The sequence below is a fragment of the Hibiscus syriacus genome, unplaced genomic scaffold, assembly GCF_006381635.1.
Source record: "Hibiscus syriacus cultivar Baekdansim isolate YM2019G1 unplaced genomic scaffold, ASM638163v2 tig00110271_pilon, whole genome shotgun sequence".
Lineage (NCBI taxonomy): Eukaryota > Viridiplantae > Streptophyta > Magnoliopsida > Malvales > Malvaceae > Hibiscus > Hibiscus syriacus.
In genome coordinates this window covers 1,565,961-1,593,445 of record NW_024062657.1, presented here as the reverse complement: position 1 = coordinate 1,593,445, position 27,485 = coordinate 1,565,961, and the positions used below count along the sequence as shown (strand labels likewise).

Sequence of the window (27,485 nt, the reverse complement as noted above, 5' to 3'; positions counted from 1 at the left end):
TTGTCCTTAGTTTCCGAAATCTATTAGGGCATACATAATAATAACACTTAAGTTAATAAGGAGTGACATCAATCACACTTTAATTGACACCATATTAGTAACTTTGACAATCTTAATGGCATGTAATCCTTTTTCTCAATTCAATTAAACTTGATTTCGACCAAGAATCAGCTAAACCTGTAGCTCTGATACCAATAAATATAACACTCATCTCTCGTATACCTTTCCGTACATGTGATACAAATGTCACATTATTTTTAATAGCATTTCTCCATTTGAAAACCCATAAAATTTTGTCTTGAAATTTAAAACCAAAAACATGTTTATACAACAATAGAACAGTCGTTGAAACCTATTACCAAAGTTATCACTTCAAATACATTCTAGAGCAACTTTTCTTAATTTCGATTACATGCCAGCAATTTTTCAAATTAATATGATTGTCCTACTGTTACTGATGAGAGTCAACCTTAGATTGATGATAGTTTCTCCTGCTCCCAGTACCCGTCTAGTCTTTGATGTTACCTATACATGAAATCAACACGTTAAGTATATACTTAGTGAGACATAATATTGTAAAGAATCTGCAATTTAAACATAAGTATCTCATGTCTATTTAATGACGAACTAAATCGCATACTACATAAAGATTAGATAAATCCTTCTCAGTTAAACTAGATTTTTCTTTCCTACAATCATCGAAAATATTCTTGGTAATCCCAGCATATCTATCCTTCTGTATATTTTTCTCAATTATTTTTTATTTTCCCTATGTACGTTAAATGAGAAAGTATTATACATATATTGCACCAAAGTGCCAAATGGTCATTTATCTTTTATAATTATCAAGAGTTACACCTTATATACCATTAATATACCGCTATGTATTTTCATTTGTGGTATCCTTTCATGCCAATTATGCAATGTTATATATTTTTATTTATGGTATCCTTTCATCCCAATTATGCATTATTCTTCATCTAACTTGTATTAGTGACACCTTTATGCCAAAATGCACTGTTAGGCATTAGTCTTTTATCCTAAAGACATTTAACCTTTCTTCTAACTTGCATTACTAGCACCTTTTCTGCCAAATGAACAGTTAGGCATTTAGTCTTTTATTTTAGAATATTTTATACTCTAATAATTATTCATAATATCAATTAACTCTTTTAATTTATTATAAACCCTATAATTTTGCACCCATAGTGCTAACACAGTAATTTACCAACTTTCTAGTCATGATCATTTTATTAAGATACACACGTAGTGCCTATATGGTCGTTCATCAACATATGATGAATTCCGTGAATTGCACACTTAGTGTCGAAATGGTTGTTCATCAATATATGATGAATTCTGTGAGTTACACACATAATGCCGAAATGGTTGTTCATCAACATATGATGAATTCTGTGAATTGCACACATAGTGTCGAAACGATTGTTCATCAACATATGATGAATTCCGTGAATTGCACACTTAGTGTTGAAACGGTTGTTCACCAACATATGATGAATTCCGTGAGTTACACACATAGTGTCGAAACGATTGTTCATCAACATATGATGAATTTCGTGAATTGCACACATAGTGCTGAAATGATTATTCATCAACATATGATGAATTCCGTGAATTGCACACTTAGTGCTTATTTGGTAATCATCATACAAATATTAAGCAATCATACATCTATGACTAGTATCACATATAGGTACACAATAAATGCACTCACATGGCTTGCCTCACTATTATATCCAAAACGCAAATTCTGATTACTCAGCTACTTTGCCTTTGTCTTTAGTTTTGCTTGACTCGGAGCTTGATTTCGATCTACTCAAGCATCCATTAAAGACACGTACAATATCATTTGTTAATATATTTCCTAACATTTATACTTTAATAATATTCACAAGTATTATTATTTACATTTCTATAACAATTTCAACCAATCTTATAGTTTCAGGCTCCATGGCATCGATACCCCTAGCATGGCATCGATACTTCTATACTATGGTACCAATACATTTCTCTCAGTATCGATACTACTACACTATGGTACTGATACTCCTTTTCAGTATCGATACCATTTTGGCATTCTGTTATCCATGGTATCGACACTTTCCCTTTTAGTATCGATACCCCATCAGTATCGATACCACTTGCATCGTTACCGATACTGTTCGTCACAATTCTACCCATTTAAGCCTATAGTATCAGTATTGTTCTATCAGTACTGATACCCTTACCCATTTTACCATTTTTCAGCCCGATTTTTACTAAATTTTCCTCTCTAATATCTTACTTTTACCTCCAACAATACTATTAAACTCTTCTTTACATAACCCAATTAACTTTACTTCATTTAACCTCTTATAACATCTAAAATCTCCATAGAACATCTCAACTCAAGAATCGTATCACTTTTTCTAGCATGTTTTTACTGATATCTAAAGCTTCTAATCTCTTATTTACTTCTTTGACAAGTCAAAAATACTAATAAACATTTGTAAAACCTCATATTCCAACATATCATTCAAAAACCCATTTTCTCTAATCTTCAATAACTCATCCATCTCTTAGTTTAAATCTTATTTAACCCTTCCTTAAGCTTACATATCACTTAAGGTTGCAAAAACAAACCATAATTCGAAAGGAAAAACTAATTAGATGAAGTTTATCTTATCTATGGAGAAGGCCAAGTGAACACGGGAAAGAAGAAGAGAAGATAGCCAAAAATATTAACACTCTTCCCTTTTTCTTTACTTAAATACCATAATTCATTTCCTCTATAAATGTCCAAAATACCCCTTTCATTCTTTCACTCTTAGAAATTAGTCTTAACCAAATTCCTAAATTATTTTCTTATACTTTATCATTTAATCAAATACATCCTCAAATTCTAAAACTTTTCACTAAAGTCCCTGACCTGATATTTGGGGTATTACAACGGGGTTAATTGGATATGAAATTACCGAAAAGAGCACCATGAGATAAAATTATGAAAATGCCCTTGTAATGGAAAAATGACCAAGATTTCCTCGGATGGTGAAAAATAACTCTGAAATGACATAGTTGACTAATTATCTAAGAAACTACATATGATTAAATTTAAAGAAATTACTAAAATATCCTCAAGCTTCGTAATAACTATAATAATAACCTCTAATGATCAAAGGAACAAAATACCCTAAATGCTAAAGGGACTCGATTGCATTCAAGCCTAATATATCGAAAGTATGCCACTGACAGAATTGAGTGGAATGATGATGATACGCTTAAAGTGTAAAAAGTACAATGAATGGTTATTATAAGGGAGACGACCTAAGAATTTATGTTATGATTCACCTGAACTTTGGAATCATTGAAATTAATTCCGGATCTATATTGGAATGCCTCTGAAATGTAAAATGGCCCAATGAACATCTAAGCATTGTAATTAATAATACTTTCATCTAAAGAATAAATCAACCTTGAATACTAAATGTCCTAAGTAACCTCAATGACTTAGAATTAAGTGAGTGACTTGGATAAGTCTGGAAACATTGATGAACTTACATGATGTATTATCTCCATGGGTTGTGAACCATGAATCAAGTATGTCAACATATCCTAATAGTGTTGCAACATGGGAATGGAATAAAGACAATTGGAATATCTGTTCGTCTCCTTAATATATATTCAGCGATGATTCTGAAGGTGATTTATGGACAAGAATTGTTGGTATTATAGAGTGAATACCCTGGGAGGGCAACGAATTGACCGATCGACATGCATTAGTTCTGGGAGTTGTTCAGCTCGAGTTAACTCGATAATCCGATAGATCCACACAGATTGTAAATGTTCTGGATCTTCGTTTATCCCTTATCAGCTTAAATCACTCCGGTCATATCTGAACACACAAGTAACTCAGATGCAAATGATCCTGATTACCCCATTTGGTTCAATTGGACTTAAAATCCTGATAATTCAATTTATAATCCTGAATACCCCTGATTGTTTGGGTAATGGAATCACTCTCAGTAAATCTGAATATAGATTTATTCTGTATAAAGGTTCCTGAACATCTTCCTAATGCACCTGAATCATAGCGGGATTCTAAAGTATCAACTTTAAATGTATACTTTGATCAATTAGTAATCGATCCCTTTCAATAGGACCTCATTCCTGGAATCCAATAAAATTACATAAGTTTCATGTTTTCCCGATAACTATTAAGTGCTTCTGAAAAATACTTAGAACCTCTAGTGTGTTCCCCATGTACTACATGATTGTTTTATATGTTTTGAAATGTGTTTTATCGAAATTTATTGATTTACTAGCTTATGAACCATGGCTACATGGTATGTGTTCTCCGATTACGGTTTTCACTGAAAAATATGAATTGTTCCTGATTTATGGAATAATGAAATCTACTGATTTATGAACTATGGTTTCCTGTTTTCACTGGTTACTACTTGAACTGTTTTATTGGGACATTATCTGGGTAGGCTAAAGGTTCAGCTATGATCAAGCTGGTAAATCCTTACAGACCTAAGGTGACCCTTGGGTAGGCTTTGAGGCCCCGAGAAACTTTCTTGGGTATGCTCTCAAGCCCCAAGGCACTCCATTGGGTTAAATCATGGGACTATGTATATGGTGTACATGTGGAGGACAATTATATGGTTTATTTCATTAACACGTTTACAAGATTTTACTGGATCACAATCTAGATATTACGGTTTACTGTTAAAAATGATTTATACTGGATTTATATGGGTAGAATTCTGGAGTATGGAGGTTCAGCCCTGATCCAGCTGGTAAATCCTTATGGCCCTAAGGCATTCCCTTAGGGTGGCTCCCTTTGCTGTGTACTTAGGGTAAGCCCTTATGGATGCTGTTATGGGGAACTGCATAACAGTGTTCGGTTGGAGGGTTCTACTATGGTTTTGAAAACATGTTTTAAACGATTACTGTTTTAAAAAGATCTATATATTTTCACTGGTTTTGGTTGGAACACACTAATCACCCTATTCCAATCTCCTGAAAACATTATTCTCTCAATGTTTTCTATGAATTGAGATCTTCATGGCTTTTACTCGATGAACTACCTGTGGAACCACAACTCATCCCGAAAACCTGTATATGTCTGATTAAATAAGGAAATTTTATGGATTTCCATTTATCTGCATGTTCTGTAGCATCAATAGGTAGTTCTGTATTACTGAGCTTCCCAAAGCTCACTCTATTACTCACCATTTCAGGTTAAAAGAATCGTACCAGTACAACTATCGACATCAGTAAGGGAGTTCCACTGGTGTTGCTTATGGAGTACGGTGCATGTGATTAGGGGGCATGTAAGTTGTATTTTGTTTTTTTATATTTGAGTTTGAAATATGTTTTATATCTAAATACTGGTAAATTTTACTTTTGTATTTATAAGTTGTTTATATGATTTTACATGTTTTAAAAAAAAAATTAATTTTTCGGGATTTGTACGGTGGGTCGCTCCGGTGACCTAATGTGAAACCCGGATCGGATATGGCCAACCGCATCGATTCATGGGGTTACAGATTAGTTTTTTTAAGATAAAAAATATCTAATTATAATGAAAATTTACAACTATAATTATAAATTGAATACATAATGACATTTTCCTATAAATAATAACAAAAAATAATCATTTAAGATCACAATGATCATAAAAAATAAGTTAAAAAGTCTAACCTAATAAACTCGAATAAAATATAAATACAAACATCTAATCGTATAAACAAGTAAACTATAAAAAGTAAAAAAATAAATAAGTAAACATGAGTGTAGGATCCATAGGCTTTTGAATTATTTGAGCCCAAAATGCAGAAAGACTATCAGCGTGTGTTCTAACTTCTAAATTCCTTCCTTCCTTCCTCGCTGCTGCCTTTTGTTTTTCGTTTCTTCAGAGTAGAAGGGGACACTTTCCTTCAAAACTATGCGTTTATCTTCAAAGCGAAGGCTCTATTGTTTTACAAAAACGAGATTTTCTCGTCTCGAATCAGCTTACCTTTGTACAGCAGCTCGAAATGATGCTGAAGCCTTGCAAATCGCATCTATCCTTACTAAGGATGACTGGAAAGGCCTTCTGGAAACATCATCAGATTTGAAAATCAAGCTAAACCCAGAAATTATTCACTCCTTTCTTCTCCAAAACTCGGTTCTTGATCCCAAGCGTCTCCTCTTTTTCTTCAACTGGGCAAGTCACAAATCCCCAAACCCTCTAAAATTAGATTCTTTTTCGTTCCTAGCGCTTACTTTATGCAATTCAAAACTGTTTCGTGATGCCAATCAGGTTTTAAACAATATGGTTAGGACAAGGATGCCGGTTCAGGCCGTTTTGGGTTCAATTATTAGGTGTTATAAGGATTATGAAGGGAATGATGTAGACATTTTGGAGATTTTGATTGATTGTTATAAGAAAATGGGTTCTTCGGATGATGCTGTTTATGTTTTTTTGGGTGCTAAAGAAGTTGGGGTTTTGCCTGGTTTGGTTTGCTGTAATAACTTTTTAGGCGATTTGCTTAAGTTAAATAAACTGGATTTGTTTTGGAAGGTTTTCAATGGAATGATCGATGCTAAATTGGTGCCCGATGTTTATACTTATACCAATGTGATCAATGCTCATTGTCGAGTTGGGAGCATCAAGGAAGCAAAAAGGGTGCTTTTGGAGATGGAGGAGAAGGGATCTAGTCCTGGTTTGGTTACTTATAATGTTATGATTTGTGGATTGTGCAGAGCCGGTTCTGTTGATGAAGCATTGAAGTTGAAAAATTCCATTGCTGAAAAGGGTATCAACCCTGATGCTTATACTTACAATATAGTTATCGATGGGTTGTGTAGGGAGAATAGATTACCGGAAGCGAAACTGATGATGGCGGAAATGGGTAGTGCAGGTTTAAATCCTACCCATATTGCTTACACGGCTTTGATCAATGGATTCATAAAACAGGGTAGTATGGCTGAGGCTTTCCGAGTCAAGGATGAGATGGTTGCTTGTGGAATTAAATTGAATGTTTTCACATATAATTCGCTTATTAGTGGTGCTTGTAAGGCTGGTGACTTGGAGAAGAGCAAAGCTCTTATCAATGAGATGGTATCAATTGGTATCGAACCTGATACACAAACATTTAGTTTTATGATAGAGAGTTATTGTCGACAAGGGAATTTTGTCAAGGCCCATGAACTGCTTGAAGTGATGAAGAAGCGCAACTTGAAACCCACAATGTACACTTACAACATGATAATTAGCGGCCTATGCCACTGTGGAGATCTTTGTCGAGCTAATAATGTTTTTGAGGAAATGATCAGGAAAGGGTTGAAGCCCAATGTCATTTTGTATACAAATCTGATGAAAGGTCATATCCAGAAAAGTAGATTCGAGGAAGCAAGAAGGATCTTCGACAGAATGATGGAGAATGAGGTAATGCCTGATATCTTTTGTTGCAATACTCTTATAAATGGCTTATGTAAGGCCCAAAAGATCAATGAAGCGAGGAGCATCTTAGATGAAATGGTTGGCAGGGGATTGAAGCCTAATGAACATACCTATGTGACTTTCATCCATGTATATGCTAAGGCCGGGGAAATGGAGGGCGTAGAAAGGTGTTTCGGAGAGATGCAAAGTTATGGTATAGCTCCAAATAATTCTATGTATTCTGCATTGATTAACAGCCTTTGCAAGGTAGGAAATGTAACTGAGGCTCTATTGACATATAGGTGCATGTCTGAAAAAGGTGTGCTCCCGAATATAAAGACCTACACTGCGCTCATCCATGGCCTCGCGACAAATGGTAGAATTAATGATGCATTGCATCTTTTCTCTCAACTCAATGAAAAGGGTATAGTGCCTGACGTATACACCTATACTTCTCTCATTTCTGTCTTCTCTAAGCTTGGTAATATGGAGGAAGCTCTCAATCTTTATAATAAGATGTGTCAAAAAGGTATTGCTCCGAATATTGTTACATATAATACGATAATTGATGGTCTGTGTAAGGTAGGTGACACCAAGAAAGCTTGGGAGATGTTTAATGAAATCTCGCAGAAAGGCTTAGCACCTAATACTAAGAGTTATTCTACGGTTATAGACGGATATTGCAAATCTGGATATTTAACTCGGGCATTTCTGTTACTGGATAAAATGCACTCGAAGGGTGTTCCACCAGATAGTTTTACTTATTCAGCCCTTATCAACGGATGCTGTAAGGAAGGAGAAATGGACAAGGCACTCTCTATATTTTCCGAAATGATGCATAAGGGCTTTGCTTCCATCTTTTCTTTCAACACATTGATTGATGGATTATGCAAGTTGAGGAAACCAAATGAAGCTAAGAGGCTGTTAGATGTTATGATTGATAAGTCTATTCCTCCGAACCATGTAACCTATAGTATCCTGATTGATCATCACTGCAAGGAAGGAGAGATGGAAGAAGCTGAAAATCTCTTTCTGGAGATGCAAAGGCTGAATTTAGTTCCGAATGTTGTAACTTACAACTCGCTTTTACATGGTTACAACAGAGTAGAGAGGCGAGCCGAGATGTTTGCTCTTTTCGAGTCGATGGCTACTAATGGGGTTGAGCCTGATGAAATAATCTATGGTCTTGTTGCTGAGGCTTACGTGAAAGAAAACAATTTGATCAGAATGTTGAAGCTGTTGGATGAAATACTAGTGAAGGATGTTGCATTTGATAAAAACCTGTCTTTCCTTCTGCTGGATGCAGTATGCAATACAAAGAACTTTTCGGAAGTTCCGAAGTTACTCGAAGAAATGGCAGAGATAGGACTTAAGCTCAGTCCAATCACATGTCACAAGCTCATTTGTGGTTTTCACAATAAAAGAAGTCCGGAGACAGCTGAAAGGATTCTGGAGAGCTTGATCCGGTTCGGATGGATTCTAAATTCTACCACCCTAAATAGCATAATCGATAAAGATTATGATGTCGATTCAACCAAGCAAGGAACATGTGGAGTTCCTTGTCAGGTGTAAGCATGATTACAGGAGAAAAAACTAGAAATTTGTCATGTTGGATGCTTCCAACCAAAGCGGACGACGATTCAGGTGATCAAGACACTCGGAAAGTTCAGTGATAGTGACTAACATGGTGACTTTGAATAAGAGATGTAGGCGGAAGGAGTACAAGGTTTCTCACATTGTTTAAACCACTAGTATTCTTCTTCTTTTTCCTTTGCTGGAGTTCTTTACTGATGGATAAATGGTCCCTGAGAAATATCATGCTTTATCTACCTGTTTGTATGTTGATTTCTCTATTTTTTGCATTATTTTTTCTAGGATTAAATTCTTCATGTTTGTTGCCAGTGGATACGAATAACACACAAAATAAAGAATGTATACACCAAATAAGTAATCAACTTCTGAATTCTCTCATGTGATACTTATATTACCATTATCTTTCCAAATTTAGATGAAAAAGATTCATTTTCTTATAACTTGCTCATAAGTGCATGAACATATGTTTTAATGTCACATTTTCTCTTGCAATTCAGCCGAAGCTACCCAATCCTCAAGTAAAATTTACATCCTACAATTATATATATAGCTACCATGACAGAGCACCCAAAGGAACTACCAAGATGGCTTGAAGAAACCTTTGCATTATGATGCAGTTTCACCTTTTGACTTTGTATACGAATAACCCTGGTTAATTAGAGCAAAAGATGAAAGCCCATCGTTGATTTCTTCCGTTTGCAGTGCCTAACATTCTCTTTTCGGATTCTGAACTACTATACTATAAATCTGCTAAAGAGTGCCAAAAGCTCATTATCATTGATCCCTGATGTCAATGCGAGCTGAAGAGGAGTTTTGCCTTCTCCATCCACAGCCTGTGGGTCTGCTCCCCTGCAATTTTGGAACCAGTTTGGGAAGATAACCAGTGTAAACAAAACTATTAATATATCATCTGTATATGTATGTATAATATAGGGTAGGAAACCCTAAATGTTTGAAATAAGAAAAAGCAAAATCACCTTGAAATAAGCAATTTTGCTATTGCAAAATTTCTGCCAACAATACAAAGATGGAGGGGCACCTGGCCTCTTGAATCGGATGCATTTACATTTGCACCATACTGAAGCAGTAGCTCCACCATGCCGATATCCGTGTTTAAGCAGGCAAGATGTAGCAGTGAACAACCGTCACAACGTTCCTTTTCAATCTGATCTCCTCTTTCATTTAACGAGCTCGAGGATCTCGACTGGTAGAGAGAGTCAACTGCAAAGCAATCAAAGTTGTAATTAAAGGATTTCTTTGGTGTTTCCCATTACATTAATCTGGAGTTGTGGACAGAGGGGTAGGATGTACAATATGAGGCATGACCATAAATGGTATTGACATCTGCTCCATTGCAAACAATGTGGCGGTATACAGCCTTCGGGTCATTAGAACGAACCCTTTCCCACACCTCTTCTGCTACCGAAAGGAGACGCGGATTGTCCGTTAACTTACAAACAAAAGCTTTCTCTGCATACTGAAATCATAGGAAACCATCAACTCCACATCCTAAAGAAAAAGGTTACTAAAACAACATATGCTACCAAGTAGGGCTATAAATGAGACGAGCTAGATCGCGAGCTACTTGAGATAGGCTCGATCAAAGCTCGATAAATACTCGACTCGAGTTTTTAACGAGCCGAAACGACTACTTCATACTCAACTCAAAAAAATAATATATTAAAATTTATAATATTAATATTTATGTGTTGGTTTTTTTTAAATACAATATAAATGTATTTAAGATTCAGGTTTGAGATTGAGCTTTAACCGGGTTAAGTTTAAGATTTTTTTTATTTCAAGCTTTTATGAGGTTTTTCGAGCTTCAACTCATGATTTCAAGTTCAAGTCGAGCTTGAAAATTATAGGCTCGTGAGTTTTCGAGCCAAGTCGAGCTCCATTTCATAGTTTTCGAGTCGAGCTCGACTCGGCTCGTTTACAGCCTAGTACCAAGTTATGGCATAGACGTTGCAAATATCTAGCAACATGTCAAAAACTGACTATGTATTAACAACTGCAAAGTTAAAGCCAGTGAATTAGACATCATTGATGCAGTCTTATTTCAGAAAAGGAAGCAAAACTAGGTAACCAGGCAATACCTTTGCATGGATAAACAACTCCTTCGCTGAGATCGGGTCATCGTGAGAAGGTTTCGTTTTGGGAAGCTGTTTTTGTCCTTCAGACTTGGAAGAACTAAACCAAGATAAAACGTATCATTATAGGAAGAGTTGCCCCCATCGAATCGAATAGTTTTACTTACCCCACAGGTAAGACAGTTTTTGTATGTCTGGAGTACAACTCCTCCCAGATTGAGTTCACATAGACATTTCCCAGTGATTGAAACAAAGCCAACACAGACGGTTCCCACACTTTAACATCAAGTGTCAGTGATCTTACCTGAGTAAGGTTATACAAAAGCAGCATGAATAGGCAATCAAAGAAAACAAAAGTAAAAGAGAAACATATGAGAAAGACACAAGGTTCCCAGAGCACATTCATATGATATACCTTTGATATATGTACGCCAAGATTGCGGTGAACTCCAGAACATTCAATGCATACGAGTAAACCAAGGTTTAAAGATGCCCAGTCTGGCTCAGGTGAACCACAATCTGCACATTTATCGTTCCCAGGTACTTTTCTTAAGATATCGATTGGTTTTTCACTCTTTTCGTAATATTCTTGATGTTGCAAACTTTTAGGCATATCTGAAAGACTCCCAGTGGAGGGAATCTTAGGCATATGTTGTCCAGTTGTTGTCTGAAACGCATCAGGGGGTTCGACTAGTGAACTGTCACTAGTCGAGCTATTATCACCACCACTTCTCATGGGGAAAGCAGAGAGAGACTGACAAAAACGTTTTAAGGTCATTTGCATGGAAAAAGAAACCAAAGGGATATGTAGTGAGGGAAAAGGAAATTTAATCAATTACCGTTTCAGGTGTTTGGGAACTCAATAATGAAGTAATCACTCCTGTTATTTTTTCAATCCAATCCCTCTGGTCTAGTGCATTTTCTGCCTGCATTGCCAACCTAATACTTTCAATGGTTTGCTGCTAATTGAATCATTTCCAAACTTATTAACCACAAAACACTACCAAGAAGGAAAAAAAGTGAAATATTGAACAAATACCTGCAATGTATAGATTTTTGTTGGTGAGATAATTCTGAAACAGAACATTAAATCTGACTGATCAGCGTCGACCTTGATTGTGGATGTCAACAAGTTCACTGTGTGACGTGTAACAGACTTTTCATCATTTGCACCACTATGATAATGATTAGAAAGCCATCGACTCAGCAGCCCTTGACCATTTTCAGAACTACTCTTTTGTGTAGTAGGCTGACTTCCACCTGCCTGAATAAGTAACAGTTAGTGTGGAGAAGAGAGAAAGAGCAACAGTTTACAGCCCATATTATTAATGGTGATTTTCATTTGACTTACAGAAGACCATGCAAATGGTTTACGATAGTAGTACAGCATCCCTCGACTGTCCAGAACAAAAAACCTTCTCTTCCAATCACCTCTCAGGTTTGAGGAACGCTTTGAAAGATAACCTTGTCGTATGGTTTGGACCTATGTAGAAGTAGTATCGAAATGGAAATGTAAATGAACTCATTAATAAATTCAAACAAGATTAAGAATCACTAGTTGAGATATCACCTTCCCGTTTGCGGCAGATTGCATAACTGCCTCGATAACTTTTTGGGATCCCCTTGTGTAAGGTTGCATGCCATCGGCAACAGAAGGACCGGTGTAGCCGGTTAAGGACAGCTTACCCTGATCAATCTGTCTGATATGTTCCTGCATCCTTTCACTTAGAGATTCCTGCTCATAGTTCGAACATTCCCTAGACTTCTGTGCGTAATCTAAGACCTGTAACCCATATACACTAGTGATTATCCACAAGAATAACAGCAGCATCCCCGATGGTATCAATTAAAAACAGTTTAAGAATTTTGAAGCATTATCAAATACCACTGTGGGCTAGAGTCATTATCTTTTTGCAGTAAAGTAGATAAGAAATAGATCTTGTCCATGCTCTTATCATACTTCTTTTTCCAAGTAGATTTAGAAATCAATCTCACTGTAGCAGGTAGCTATCAATCACCGAACCTGTATTGGCCTCATTGATGTGTCTGATGTGGATGTCTTTATTGGAATCTCTTTACTTCTGGGTTGGTAAAGGAACTTAGAATTGATTTTGAGATGCATCAACCGGGAAACCTTGGAATTGAAATGAATATGATTCGAGCATTGAAACATAAACAAAAGGTCTCTTAAAAATGCCATCTTGAACCAAACTGAATTGGCCAACTTCCCAAAACACTGACAACAATTCGATCATTCCAATAATTAAGAGCTTCAATGCAATAGGAGGGGAATAGCCGATGAAACCAATGGGAACAATGGCAAAGTAGGCTCTTCCGTGTCCTTTATTAAGAGATTGACACGGGAATAAATGGCAGAAAGAAGGACTAAGGTGTTGTTTATAATTGTGATGAGTATTATTTCATGGGACAAAAAAGTAAAAGGTTATTTTGAATTGAAGTACCAGATAATAAAGGTGAGAAAGATAATGATGACGTCGACGATCTTGAATTTTCTTTACATGCCATTTGCGGGATTCGCAGTTCATTTACTATGCAACTGATATTAGTACTTGACGACTCGAGCAGTAAGCACAACTTCCTACGTGAAGATTTGATGCAAAAATTAGGATTGGAAGTATGGAAAAAACTTAGGCTGCAAGTTTGCGGCAAATGGAGAACGGGTACCTACCATAAGCATCAGTAAATCAGTACAGTTCATGGTTGCAAATGATAGCTTTCAAGCTGATTTTTATGCCATACTATTAGAGGGGTTTGATGTGATTTTGGGGGTGAATTGCCCGTCTAGCTCAGTTGGTAGAGCGCAAGACTCTTAACCTTGTGGTTGTGGGATCGAGCAATTCATAATGGAGGTCTTCTACGGAAGTTACTCTCAACCTGGCGTTGGAGACAGCCTACTACCTTACCTCTCTCTTACCTCATTACATATGGGAATAGGGTCAGCTAATTTTGATGTGATTTTGGGGGTAAAATGGTCGTGTACTCTTGGCCCAATTTATGGGATTTCAGCTATTTGACTATGAAATTTGCTGTAAACGAAAAGGAGATACTATAGCGAGGGCAACTTCAAGAGATAGTTCCACAACTTAGTCTAATGCAAGGATAGAAATCAACTATTATAGTCTTGAATAAACTACTACTGATCGAATTTGCACCTTTGTTCCAAGAGCCATCCGAGTTGTCTCCTGACAGCGAATATGACCATCGCATACCTCTTAAACTAGGATCAAGACCAACTGTAGTCAGACTTCATCGTACCCACATTTTCAAAAGTATTAGATTGAAAAATAATGTGAACAAATGCTATAACAAGGACTTATTCAGCGCAATAGATCCCTATTCTAATATCCAGTACTCTTGGTAAAGAAGCATGATGAGTCGCGGATTTTTGTGTTGAGCATCGTAAGCTTAATGCTTGCATTGTTAAGGATAAATATCCGATTCCTGTAATGGATGATCTATTGGATGAACTTCATGGGACAAAACATTTTACAAAGTTAGATTTATGTTTGAATTATTTTCAAATTAGAATGGCAACCGACCAAGGGCACTTTGAGTTCTTTGTCATGCCATTTGGGCTTACCAATGCCTCTTCCACATTTCAAAGTTTGATGAATGACATTTTCTACCCTTATTTGAAAAGTTTGTTATAGTCTTCTTTGATGACATATTAATTTACAGCAAAACATGGATCACTTTTTGAACTCTTACGAGATAGTATCTTCTTAAAGAAATCCAAGTGTTTCATTAGTAAGTCCCGAGTAACCTATCTTGGTCATGTCATCTATTGTGATGGAGTAGAGGTTGATCATACTAAAATTTATACTATGACTGATGGGCCAACTTCTCAATCTACCAAGGGACTACGGGGGTTTTCTCATGTTAGCATGATACTATCGAAAATTCATCAAGGACTATGGACAAGTGGCTGTGCCCTTAAAATCTCTTGTAAAGAAAAATGCCTTTAGTTGGACTATGGAAGTTGATGTTGTTTTCAATCTATTAAAAATTGTTCTTTCAGCAGCTGCAATTCTGAAATTACCCAAATTTGTGTAGAATTGTTTAGTTTATCAACGCCAAAAATGACAGAATTTACATCCTGTAGGATTGCTTCAACCTCATCTAATTCCACAACAAGTTTGGGTTGATATCTCCATGGACCTCGTAAGGGGTCTACTTAATGTTAAATGGGAATCTGTACCTACGGTGGTGGTGGAAATAGTATCGGAATACACTCAGTTTTTACCCTCGGCTCATCTTTTTGCTGTTATATATGTTTTTACCGTCTTCTTAGCAGACGTATTCTGACTTCATGGCTTGCCTGAATTTGTAGTTCCGTCGTTGACAATAACTAAATAGAAGTACCACAAGCTGCTCTCGAAATATTTTGGTCCTTTTAAGGTCTTGAACAAGGTATGAACAATGGCCTATCAGCTTGCGCGAGCAGCAAGATACATGATGTGTTCCTGTTTCTATGCTTAAAGAATGCAAGAGACCTCAACTGGATGCGGACAGAGACTTGCCCTTAGCGTGCGATGGCAAGGCCTTACCCACTCCACAAGCTATTATTCGTAGCAGACTCAATCTAGATCAATGGGAAATGTTAGTGCAGTGGGCAGGTTGTTCTCGAAAAGATGATACTCTAACCATTTTCATTGTTACAAGAAGCTTATCCTGAATTTGAGTTTGAGGACAAGCTCAATTCCGACAGGGGGAGTATTGATATGGATATGCCTTTATTGGAAAGCAATATCGGAGGAAAGCAGTGTAAGAAAAAGTTAATAGTATGTCTAGCTACTTTTTGTATTTACAAGTGTAATGGTAGCTAGTTTCAGCAGCTTCATTACACTTCATTTTTATTTTAAAAGAAGTTATAAACTGGATGAAAGAAACCTAAAGGTATAGCAAATTAATGTTTGATGCTGCTGGTTCGGACAAGGTAGATTTGGAATAAGACAGGAGTTAAAAAAGACAGTCTCATGGCAGAATTGGGTGTGGTTTTCTTTGCATGTCCCTAGACATGCTATTATTTCTTGGCTGGCGTTGTCAGATCGTTTGGCTACAAAGGATAAGCTTCATCGCATGGGTGTGGCGATTGATGGCGTTTGTGTGTTACGCAAGCTGTAGAGGAAACCAGGAATCACCTCTTCTTTGAGTGTGCTTTTTTGGGTTGGCATCTGGAGGACTGTACTATCCTAGTGGGGTATTCGGCGTAGGATCATTGGTTGGGAGAGCGAGCTACAGTGGGCTCTCTCGCAGTGGAAGGGTAAATCCATTTCTACTTTTATGCTTAAGATTTCATGGAATTCTTTTAGGAAGAGAGGACTAGGAATGTTTCAATAATTTGTTTAGGAATGAGGAGGAACTCCTTGGTTGTATTGAGGAGATTGTACAGGTGAAACTTCTTAGGAAGAATATACCCGGAAATGTATAGTAAGGGGTATAGGAATTGGATCGATTTATTGTAGGATTCTTGTCGATATGTAGCAGCTTGCTGCTTCTTTAGATATAATACACACATTTTATCCACACACAAAAAAAAAAAAAAGTTAACACGACAAACCTGGTTAATAAACGGTTCCATCTTATGTAAGAGTTCATATCCCTGTTTGAAGAATCGTAGGTGAGCTTCCATCATCCCGCTAACAGCCTCCAAAAATTCAAAACTCTTTTTGGCTTCAAACTTGTATAGAGCACTAACCTGGACGTAGCAGAACGAGTACATACATTCTCAGCTTCAAGTAAAGAAACGAACATCAAACCGAACATGCCTTTGTTGGAAAAAGTAACTTACCAGATTGAATCGGGCTAGCTCAAATGAGGTTTTAGCAGTAAGCAATTCCTGGAATGTCTCTCTACCAAATTAGATTATGAAAGGTAATGGTTAACCGTGACAAAATGTTCAACAGTTTATGCACTTTATAACAGGGATTCAAATTGCAGTCGCGATCACGTCGCATTTATCGCGGCATTATTGCGGTGATTGCAGATATCACGGTCATACAGTAATGATCACGGAAAGTACCGCCAACGCTATATAACGGACGTTATCGTGGTCACATACCGCTACTTAAATCCCTGTCTTGTTGGATAAATCTTTGGGGTCAAGAGAGAGTTCATGTTGTATATACCTCCTCTATGGCTGCAGCTACGTCAGTCTTTGTGCTTTTCCTTAAAGACATAAACTTCTCCCGTGCCTGATCATAAGCAAGTGAAGCCTTGTCAAAAGGTTTTCGGGCATCCTGAAACAATGGTTTAACAGTGGGTCAGAGAATATGAGAGAAGCCACTTAACATCACCAACACTTCCAAGTCGATCGAGTCGAGTAAAAAAAATTCAAATTTTTCGAGTTGACAAGTCATATATTGTGACTCGAACTTAACTTGAATTTTTTCAAATCGAGTCGAGTTTAATAAATTTGAATCAAGTTATTCGAGTTTCTATACAAATTTTATTATAATTATTTTTAAACAATATAATGTTATTTAATATATCAAATACAATCTAAAATTACAAAATATATTTACAATATTATATTTTTAAAAAATATTTTGAGGGTAAAGTATTAATGAGAGTATAAAAGAGTCAAAGAATTGATGAAAAGAAAGAATTTGCAAACAATTGCAATCAAAAGAACAAATTAGGTAAAATGCAAAGTTACATAATTTTCTATAGTGGTATAGGAGCATGTGATTCAAATTTAATAAAAAAATACTTAAAATGAAGGTTGAATTGAAGAAATAAAGAAATCATGAAAAGTTGAGGGATAAATTAAAAAATAAAAAATATTATAAAATAAAGAAATTGAAAGCACATGGGTCAAGTGCACGTGGTTTAATTTAGTAAAAAAATAGACTTAAAATGAAAAAGAAATTGAAGGAATAAGAAATCAGGACTAAATCATAAAACTATCAAAATAGTCATTTTTGATTTTTTGAGTAATTCGAAATTTTCAAATTCCAGCTCGACTCGAACTCAAAAACGAATCAATAATTAGAATTGACTTGAACAATACAAATAACTCAAAATTAAAAAAAAAAAATTTTCGAATTAAGTCGAATTTTACTTATTCCTAATAACATCTTTTATACAATAAAAGAGTACCTTAATATCTTGCAGATCAACATTGACAAACTGAAGCAACCTATCATTTAGCATGTGCTCTGTCTGAAAAAGTAAATTAAGTGTCAGAAGAGGACTAAATTAATTCAAAAATTTTTCTCCACATCTCATTAGCTTACCTTGGTAGGATGAAACATCTAAGAAGTTTAATGGTTAATACCAGAAGTCTCAGGCATATTGCTAGAACAATAGAATGTGCTAGCAAATTTAGTGAAAAAGATGAGTCATGTAAGGAAGTGAGAAATTGTGAGAAACAACTTCCCAGTTCATTTCGTACGAACACACAACAATCTAATGCCTAAGGCGGATCTCTATAGGTGCATAATTAAGACCTTTTGTATCATTTTTGTTTGTAACTATTCATAATTTACATTAAAATTTCAGAAAGGTGCAAAGCACACTGAAGCTCAAAGAGTCTTTAGAGCCTAAATACAAAGTACAAGGCGAAAGTGCTGTCTTTTGTAGGTAAGGACACTTTTGTACTAAAAAAACCTATAAATCAATTAAAGATAAGTATTAAGATTTGAACCATTTTATTTATAAAAACCTGTAAATGAATGTCGGTTTGGGTTACTATTTGTAAAAAAAACCTATAAATGCTAGAAGGGGTATTTGCATAAATGGACTTTAGGGTTCAAATTAAGTACTAGAAGGGCTTTTTATAAATAAATAAGCATTGTAATTGGGCTATAGGTTTGGGTTACTATCTGTAATAGGCTATAAAACCCAAAATATTAGAGTTAAAAGATATGTTGGTTTTGACTTTCTTCCCCGCTGTTTTTCACTTCCTCTCTAATACTCTTCCGTTTCCCTTTTGTTTCCCATCTCTCTAATATTCTTCTCCTCGTCGTTATTCCTCTATTTCTTTCTATTTCTCTCTTCCCACCACCCCCTAAAGGCGCAAAAAGCTCTAAAAGCGGAAGAAGCGCGCACCTACTGTACTGCGCTACGCCTTTGTCTCCGGAGTCGATTTTTCCGACGTCCACCTGCGCCTGATGCCTTTTTTAAAACTAAGGATGAAACTTGTTCTACAAGTCTTAATAAACGACAGTTTTTTCACTCCAAGAAATAAAACATAGACCACATTCGATAGTCAAAGCCCGAGGGAAAATGTAAAGATCATACATGATGTTTTAACTAGGCATCTCTAAAATCACAAAAGTCACTACCTGTGAGCGAAGAGCTTCCTTGTATGAGGCAATCTCTCTGAATGCAACAGTGAATCTGTTCATGACTGGACCTGCATTTCATCATCAAGAACACCACTAATTTCTTGACCAATTTATCGCATTTTCAAGGTATTACTCAAGGGGGTATAACAAGCCAGAAAGTGTACCTCCAAAAGCAACACATGCAGGATCATTTTGATCCCCTCCAAACGTTTCAAGGGCGTTTACAAAAGCTATGTCACCAGCATACCCTTCTACAAGCCCTTCTCTGGCATTTTCATGGAATAGACCATTCAATAATACTACAATTATGCATTAAAACTCATAAGCAGCTTCTAAATCAATAAGTTATCATGTTTCTTCTTCTTCTTTTCCAGAACCGGAACACAAGCTAAACTTAAAAATTTTAAAATAATTCAACTTTGCCCCCAAAAGTTTAGAAATTCAAATTAAATTTTAATTTTTTTAAAATATTCTTAATAAACTCCCTCCCATGATTTTTAAAATTTTTCATTAAGCCTCTCAAAAATTTTAAAAATATAGTTATACCTAATTTTCGGGGGGAAAATATAAACTAAACCCTTCCAATTTTTTAAAAATCTTAATTTAAACCTCCAAAATTTTTAAAATTTTAAGTTGCCAAACTCTATCAACAAGTTTTATCACTAAAGTAAGCGGAGGTAATACTAGATATCGCTAGTAAATGAGGAGTGTTTCTCTTTATAAAGGATGTACCCAAACGATTGGAACGGTAACAAAAATGTAGACTTACGTGTATTTTCGACATCCTTTATAAAACTTTAAACATCTTCCTCGCACCAACTCAGCATTCTCTTCCACGCATTGTATCTGTTTCAGCAACCAATACAACAATTACTACCACAGACTAACCTAAACGCAATGCAAAATTACTAATGCTCAGTCCCTGCATGTTTATTCTGTGACACATCACAGGGCCCTTAAATTTGGGGGCTCACGCGTAAATAGTATACAGGTTCGTCCACGTATACATGTATAATTAAAAATTTGAAGCAAAAGATTCCACTCAAAGCTGAGCAAGAAAAAGTTTCGGAAAATAGAAATAAGTTCATCGATAATCCTAGTAAAATACAGGTAAAAGTGTTTAGGGTAAACTATACAGTTAGTCGTTCAACTATTCTATTTTGGTTGATGAGTGGTATAATAATACATTTAGCCCCCAATGTTTTCACATTCTATCAGTTTGGTTCTAATTTTGGTAAAGGAAATCCACAAGAGATGGCAACATAACCACATTAGGAAAACACCTTATTTTCGGCTTCAATTTCTCTTAAAAGAATTAACAGAGCCGGTAGGTGTAAATAAAACTCGACTCGTAATTTCATAAATTCGATTCAACTCGAAAAAAAATTCAGATTCGAGTCGAGTTTTAAATAAAACTCGAATAACTCAAAATTTTTATTGATTAGTGGATTTATTTTGAAATTTGAGTCGAGTCTCTCAATTCTATATGATATATGTATATCACATATGAAGAAATATACATGTATTGTATATGGTCATAAAAAATTGTTTAAATTGAAATCAAATTATATCATAATATTATAAATCGTAATTGAATTTCAAATGAAACTCGATAACTCGAATCGACCTTACTGACTCAACTTTTATAAATTCGACTCGACTTAAAAAATTCAAATAAAATTGAAGTTATAAAATATAACTCATCAACTCAAATAACTCAAAATATTTTTATTTAACTCGACTTAATCGAATACTCATCTCTAACTGCATACAATCTAAAGCGCGAAATAGTTGCATTACCTAACCAAAAAGAAAAAAAGAAAAAAAAAACCGCAATGCCAACCATATATGTATATAAACAAGAAGAAGATGGAGAAGACGAACCTCTTGCCGAAACATCGGCGTATCTTCGAGTTGGGAGAATTGCATTTTTTTTCTTTTTTGAGAAACGTAGAATTTGAGTGATTTCTTCGTAACGAAATGAAAAGTGATAGGAGAGATTGATTTTATTTGATTTTCGTTAGTGCTGGGTACGGGAGGCTTTGAGGAAAGGGCGCAAAACGGAGAATTGTGTTATTACCCGCCTTTTCTGCCTCTCTCTCACTATTTAATTCTCATTAAGGCTTAATTACACATTTGATCCCTGTACTTAGCACATTCTCTCAATTGATTCTTTTTCTTTCTTTTTAGTGAAAATGGTACTTTTACTTTTTAATTTTTGTTTTGGTTTAAACGGCTGATTTTTTAAATCAAATCCTCTAGACTATAGAGTTAAACGATGTGTTACCTAAGAAGGCAGAGTTACTCGTATGATGTCCGTAGCAGTGGTGGAATATGAGGGACTAGTGTGGGTCATAGCTTCTTAAAATTTAAAAAATTATAATTTAGACCCTTAAAATCTTTTAAAAAGTTAATTTGGTCTCCTCAAAATTTTTAGAAATTCATATTATACTTTAAAAAATTTTAATGTTCTTAATTAAATCCCCTCCCATAATTTTTAAAAGTTCTCATTAAGTCTCTCAGAATTTCAAAAATTTAGTTGGACCCTGATTTTTAGAAGAAAAAAAAAACTAAACCCTCAAAATATTTAAAATTTTTAATTCAAACCTCTGAATTTTTTAAAATTTCAAGTTTACTTCTTCGTTTAGTCATGAATGGGGTTGAACAGCTGTTAGACCTTTCAATCTCTTTCTCAGCATGTTAACTACATTTATAACAATGTATTAGTTAAATAAAATAATAAATAGCCTCACACCATCCATTAAGATGTTTAGATAGAATAATACCAACAACTCAATCCTTCTTAATCCCTCCAGTAGTATTTCATCGACCCCAATCACAATGAAATAGCACAACTTTCCATTTGTCATAGTAATCCAACTTCACAATATCTGTAAGAACTGTTAGAACATAGTACTGTTACAAAACAATAATGTTAGTAATGACTAACAAGTAATAATAAAATATTAAAAAATTATAATGATTTATTGTACCGTTGTAGAAGTTATTATCTTAAAAGCAATTTTGTTCATATTAGTATACTTTCGAATGTGAACATTGTCCCCCAAAGTTAATTTAGCCTTCCAAACTTCATACACCCAAAGTGAAAAAGTGGTACTTGCTTATTTTTCTCTCTTCGATAAGAAATTTTCGAGAAAAATAAAGAAACCGTCAAATTGTTATAATTGTAAAAAAATTGATTTTATATATCAGTTACATGGTCTAATATTTTTAATACTTGCAATTAAGGGTTTAATTATTTCCTAATGTTTATAATTATGGGCTTAATTTTTTCTAATATTTATTATTAGAGGCCTACTCTTAAATTTTTTTCTAATATTTGTATAGTTGTCCAATTTTTTGCCAATATTTTTTCTAACATTTGTTATTAAGGGGGCAATTTTTTCAATACTTGTTATTAGGGGCCTATTTTTCAATATTTGTTATTAGGTGCATCCTTTTCAATTTCTTTTCTAATATTTATTTGTTATTATGAGCCCAATTTTTCAATAGTTTTATTAAAGGTCCAATTCTTTTTCCAATATTTGTTAGTATGAACATACTATTAAAATTTTTTTTTTTAATATTTGTTATTAGAGACTCATTTTTTCCAATACTTGTTATTACGGAGCTACCCTTATAATTTATACTTTTCAACACTTATTATTATGAACAATTACTTAAATAATGGTTTGTTACAATAACAAATATTCTTATGTAGTAGTAACAACATCACCAAAACTGCAATATTCACAATTGTTATGTTTACTGTAACACCCATAACCCGTATAATTATACCTATACAGATTATAGATGTTATCCGAATTTTCTAAAACCATTTTAGGATTCGAAAGCAATTTAAAATTTATTTTCTTAAAATAGTAAATGATATTATAAAATTATCATATCATAAAAATTATGTTTCGTTGTAACCAATTTAATTCAAAATATTTTTAATTATAAATAGTGAATAGTACCCGAATAGTGAACAGTGAACAGTGGGGGAATCGATTCCCTGTAGCAGGGGAATCGATACCCCAAATGTATTCTGGAAAATTTTGTTTAAAACGTGGTTAATGTTCATGCTACAGTAACTTCCGAAAATTTACATATAAATTCATAAAAATTAACCTTTCATCACTATAAAAATTTCCAAAATTAATTCAACAAATATATTGATCATTTTCAAATTACATGCCACTATCTAAAATCAAATTTCACAATAGGATGTCTTACTGATATTGAAATATACCTCTCGATGCTTGATGTCGTTCTGAACTCTTATTCTTATTCTTTGCTTTTTACCTACGCGTGAAAATCATCACACGCTAAGTATAAACTTAGTGAGGCAATTAAAACATTTAACAGTGCAATACAATTCATGCATGATTTTCAATGTCAAAAATTGAGTTTCCATAAAATAATTTTTACCATGATCAAAATAATATAAAATCCCTTACCATTTATTCCATAAGCTCGTAAGCTTATTTTACCAAAATACTTACCATTTAAATTCCATAAGCTCGTAAGCTTATTTTACCCATATACTTGCCATTATTCCAAAAGCTCGTAAAACTTATTTGTATGCTTACCTTTTATTAAGCAATAAACCATAAACCATAGCCTATAGCCCAATATTCAACTCTGAGGACCCTGGGTACACGAGTCAAATATAAGCACCGTAGTGTTATCCCGAATATGACACATAAGGTCGTGTCCACCATATGTACTAGGTATCCTTAAGTACAATCCCGAATATGACACATAAGGTCGTGCCCACCTTATACACTAGGTATCCTTTAGTGTATTCCCGAATATGCAGCCTACTACTCTATGGCATGCCAACTATACACTGTCCCTCAATAACTGACTTGGGCATACAGTCTATTTTATTTGATTCATCCATGGCAAAGTATATTATCAATATTTAACAATGGGACAGTTCATACCCGAAATAACATTCATGGTAAAATCATATGCAAAAATCAGTGATCAATGCATTTTAATTTCATACTCTGACATATCAATGTCAATTTATAAAAAATGATATAAAATCATGTCGATATAAACAAGGTCGACTTATCGCAAGTCTTCCTTATGATGTATAAAACATCCATGTATAATTTCATGCATGTATTGCACTCACATTGACACTTTATGTCTTTCAAAATATATAAGCCTCACTATTGTCCACCATAAGCCCTTTTATATTTGATTTGCTTCGATTACAAATCAATCACAATCTTTATAAATCACAAATTCATAATAATCCATATGTTAGTATTTTACTAACATAAATACATTCCATCATATCTCCATACTATATTTGAAATTCATCATCTATCAAAATATTTAACTCTTAATAATTCCTTATAACATTGGAACCAACTTTTCCAATTTACTCAAAATGGTCTTCACCATTTTACCACTTAAATTCTTAATACCAATAATTCCAACATTGAAATTATTTCCATTCAAATGCTTTTACAAAAGCATAAATACATTTAAGTACCCCAACAATGCAATTGTTGTACTTAAATCACCAATCATTTCAATCTTCCCAAAAATAATCAATTTCACATATAACACTCTTTTCAATTCTCAAACAACAATTCCAGCATAGTACGCCAATTATTCAACACTTATACAATAACCCATCAATTTTCCAGAATTCAAACAAATCGTACTACCCTTAAAGAATCATTAAAATGTATTGATACACACACTGGAATTTAATTCCGTTTTTTCCATTGAAAACTAGACTCGAATACGAATCTATCCATATAAATAACTCATTCTAATTCATTCTGTACAATTTATGGTGAATTTTCAAAGTTCACCAACAGAATCTGTTTTGTACGGAATTATGCTGTCCGACTTTTCTGACATTTCCTCAGTTAAAAATTCATATATATTTGTATACAACTTGAAATTGATCCCCGTTTATTTTAAACCAAACTAGATCCACATATGAACACAATATATAAAATTCACCTCCAAATTATTTTTATATATTTTCTGGTGAATTTTCAAACCTACTGTAATTCCCAAAATCTAAACTGTTTTTCTTTAACCTCATCCTTATGTTCTTCATCAATTCATACAGCCTCAAAATCATCAATAATCATCATCAATTTCAACAACCATAGTATAAACCCAAATTTTCAGATTTGGGGATTTTGAAATCAAGCAAGATAATCATGCAATATTGGTACCAAATGATAGCGTTTTTCGCAAATAACCATTTTCTATTTTCATCATACTCATAATCCTACAGAAATGGCTTGAAAAAATGAGTTAAGGCTTGCTCTTACCTTAGGAGAAGACCACGTCTGTTTTGGAGAAGAAGATAACAAATTTAGATGACATTTTGAGTGCATTTCATCTTAATTAACATAATATCTCACTTTAAATGAATATAAAATTCATTTAATTGTGATAAGACCAAATCACCCTTAATGAATCTCCAAAATCACCATAAAACCAAATCATCTGATATTACAAAGTCAAATATAATTTAATTTGACTTTGACCTACGAAAATGCCCTAAAATTTTCAAAACTTGCGTTTTACTCACTAAATTCCACTGTTTCGGTTAAATCTGAAAATTTGCACATTTCCAGACCAAATTTCTCTGATCCAAAATATTAAAATAATATTTCCAACCATTTTATAACATCCTTCAAATTTTTGTAAAATTCCAATTCGATCGGAATTTACCGATTCCTTACCGGCTTTAACTCTTTCTTTACTAAATTCCAAATCCAACAATATGATTTCCATAAAACTCCAATCTCAAGAGTAAACCATATATTTATGGAATTAAAATCTTTTTAGGAAATTTATCACTTAATTCCCTAAACTTTTCCTAAGTTTTATACTTTGACCATCAAACTTTTAAAATTTTCATTTTTAGTCATTGCCTAAATTTTTCGGGTATTACATTTACAATAACATATGTTATTAAAAATTCACAACCACGATACTTGCAGTGACTACAATATCACCATTTTTCTGTAATAACGATAAACACAAAATGCAAACTATAATTTAAATCCCTGATTAAGGGCCTAATTTTTTGGTTTGCCTGAAGGCCACCAAAATCTCAGAAACGGGCCTGACATCACACTCCAACCACTCACTAAATATGGGTAACTCACTCTTTGAATTTAACCCTCACTATTTCCATTATTCACAATTCTCCACTAATGGAAATTGTTGAAGTTTGAATTATATTATTTTGATATAAAAAATAAATATAAAAATATTTTTGAACTTAATTGAATTTGTCAAAATTATTATCTTTTATTGCTTCCACACTAAAGATTTTTAAAGATCAATTCACTATCTCTTGGCAGTTTTTGGTTGACCGATCAAGCCTATAATTGGTATTAGAGTCTTGTCTCCATCGAAGGTTTCATAACAAGGAGTAAAGATCATTAAAGATCATTAAGTTTGAAGTTTATCAATCCAAGAAAAATGGCCATCGAGTCTACATTGACAAATTATGAAGAATGCCACTCTATCATGTGTCTTCAATTCTTCAAATGAGATTCTTACTTCCAATGGAGAAATATGATAAAATATTTCATCCAAACATTTGATGTCGATGTTTGGAAAATTATCAAAGATGGGTCTCTTGGATGTTCCTACGAGGAAAAAGAAAATGAGTGCAAATGATTTAAAGAATACTCAACTAAATGCCAAAGATATGCACACTCTTCTTTGTGTCTTGAATGAATAAATCTCCATCAAAGTTCTCTCATGTAGAAGTGCTAAAGAAATATGAGATAAGCATGAAAAGCTTTATGGTGACAAGGAAGAAAAGAAGGAAATCAAATTGTCTTGTGAAAGATAATGTTCAACTTGTGGTAAGGAAATTGATGTGCCATCAAGTGCAAATATCCTTTCAAATCCAAAGGTGGCATGCTTAATGGCTCTTGAAGAGCAAGAGATATCTTTTTTAACTCAAATGAATTTAATCTATATTCTTTTGATGAGTTGCAATATGCTTATGATGAATTAGACTTGGAATTTGAGATCATAAATTCCAAATAA

At 34.2% G+C, this 27,485-nt stretch overlaps 2 protein-coding genes across 2 annotated transcripts; one reads left to right on the top strand and one right to left on the bottom strand.

Annotated features, from left to right (window-relative positions):
- The first annotated feature begins 5,816 nt into the window (after positions 1 to 5,816).
- LOC120115785 (pentatricopeptide repeat-containing protein At5g61990, mitochondrial-like) lies at positions 5,817 to 9,331 on the top strand. Its single transcript, XM_039136393.1, has one exon. It carries the CDS (start codon positions 5,951 to 5,953, stop codon positions 8,999 to 9,001), a length of 3,051 nt encoding a protein of 1,016 aa, XP_038992324.1. The 5' UTR covers positions 5,817 to 5,950; the 3' UTR covers positions 9,002 to 9,331.
- A 425-nt stretch (positions 9,332 to 9,756) lies between these two features.
- On the bottom strand, positions 9,757 to 21,356 carry LOC120115756 (ADP-ribosylation factor GTPase-activating protein AGD1-like). Its single transcript, XM_039136367.1, is given in 17 exon segments — positions 9,757 to 9,871; positions 10,000 to 10,499; positions 11,122 to 11,215; positions 11,283 to 11,419; positions 11,531 to 11,869; positions 11,955 to 12,041; positions 12,155 to 12,379; positions 12,467 to 12,598; positions 12,686 to 12,898; positions 16,697 to 16,834; positions 16,928 to 16,975; positions 17,265 to 17,375; positions 18,238 to 18,300; positions 19,425 to 19,495; positions 19,592 to 19,692; positions 20,197 to 20,273; positions 21,312 to 21,356. Coding segments are annotated over 17 exon segments (2,496 nt in total).
- Positions 21,357 to 27,485: the final 6,129 nt, after the last annotated feature.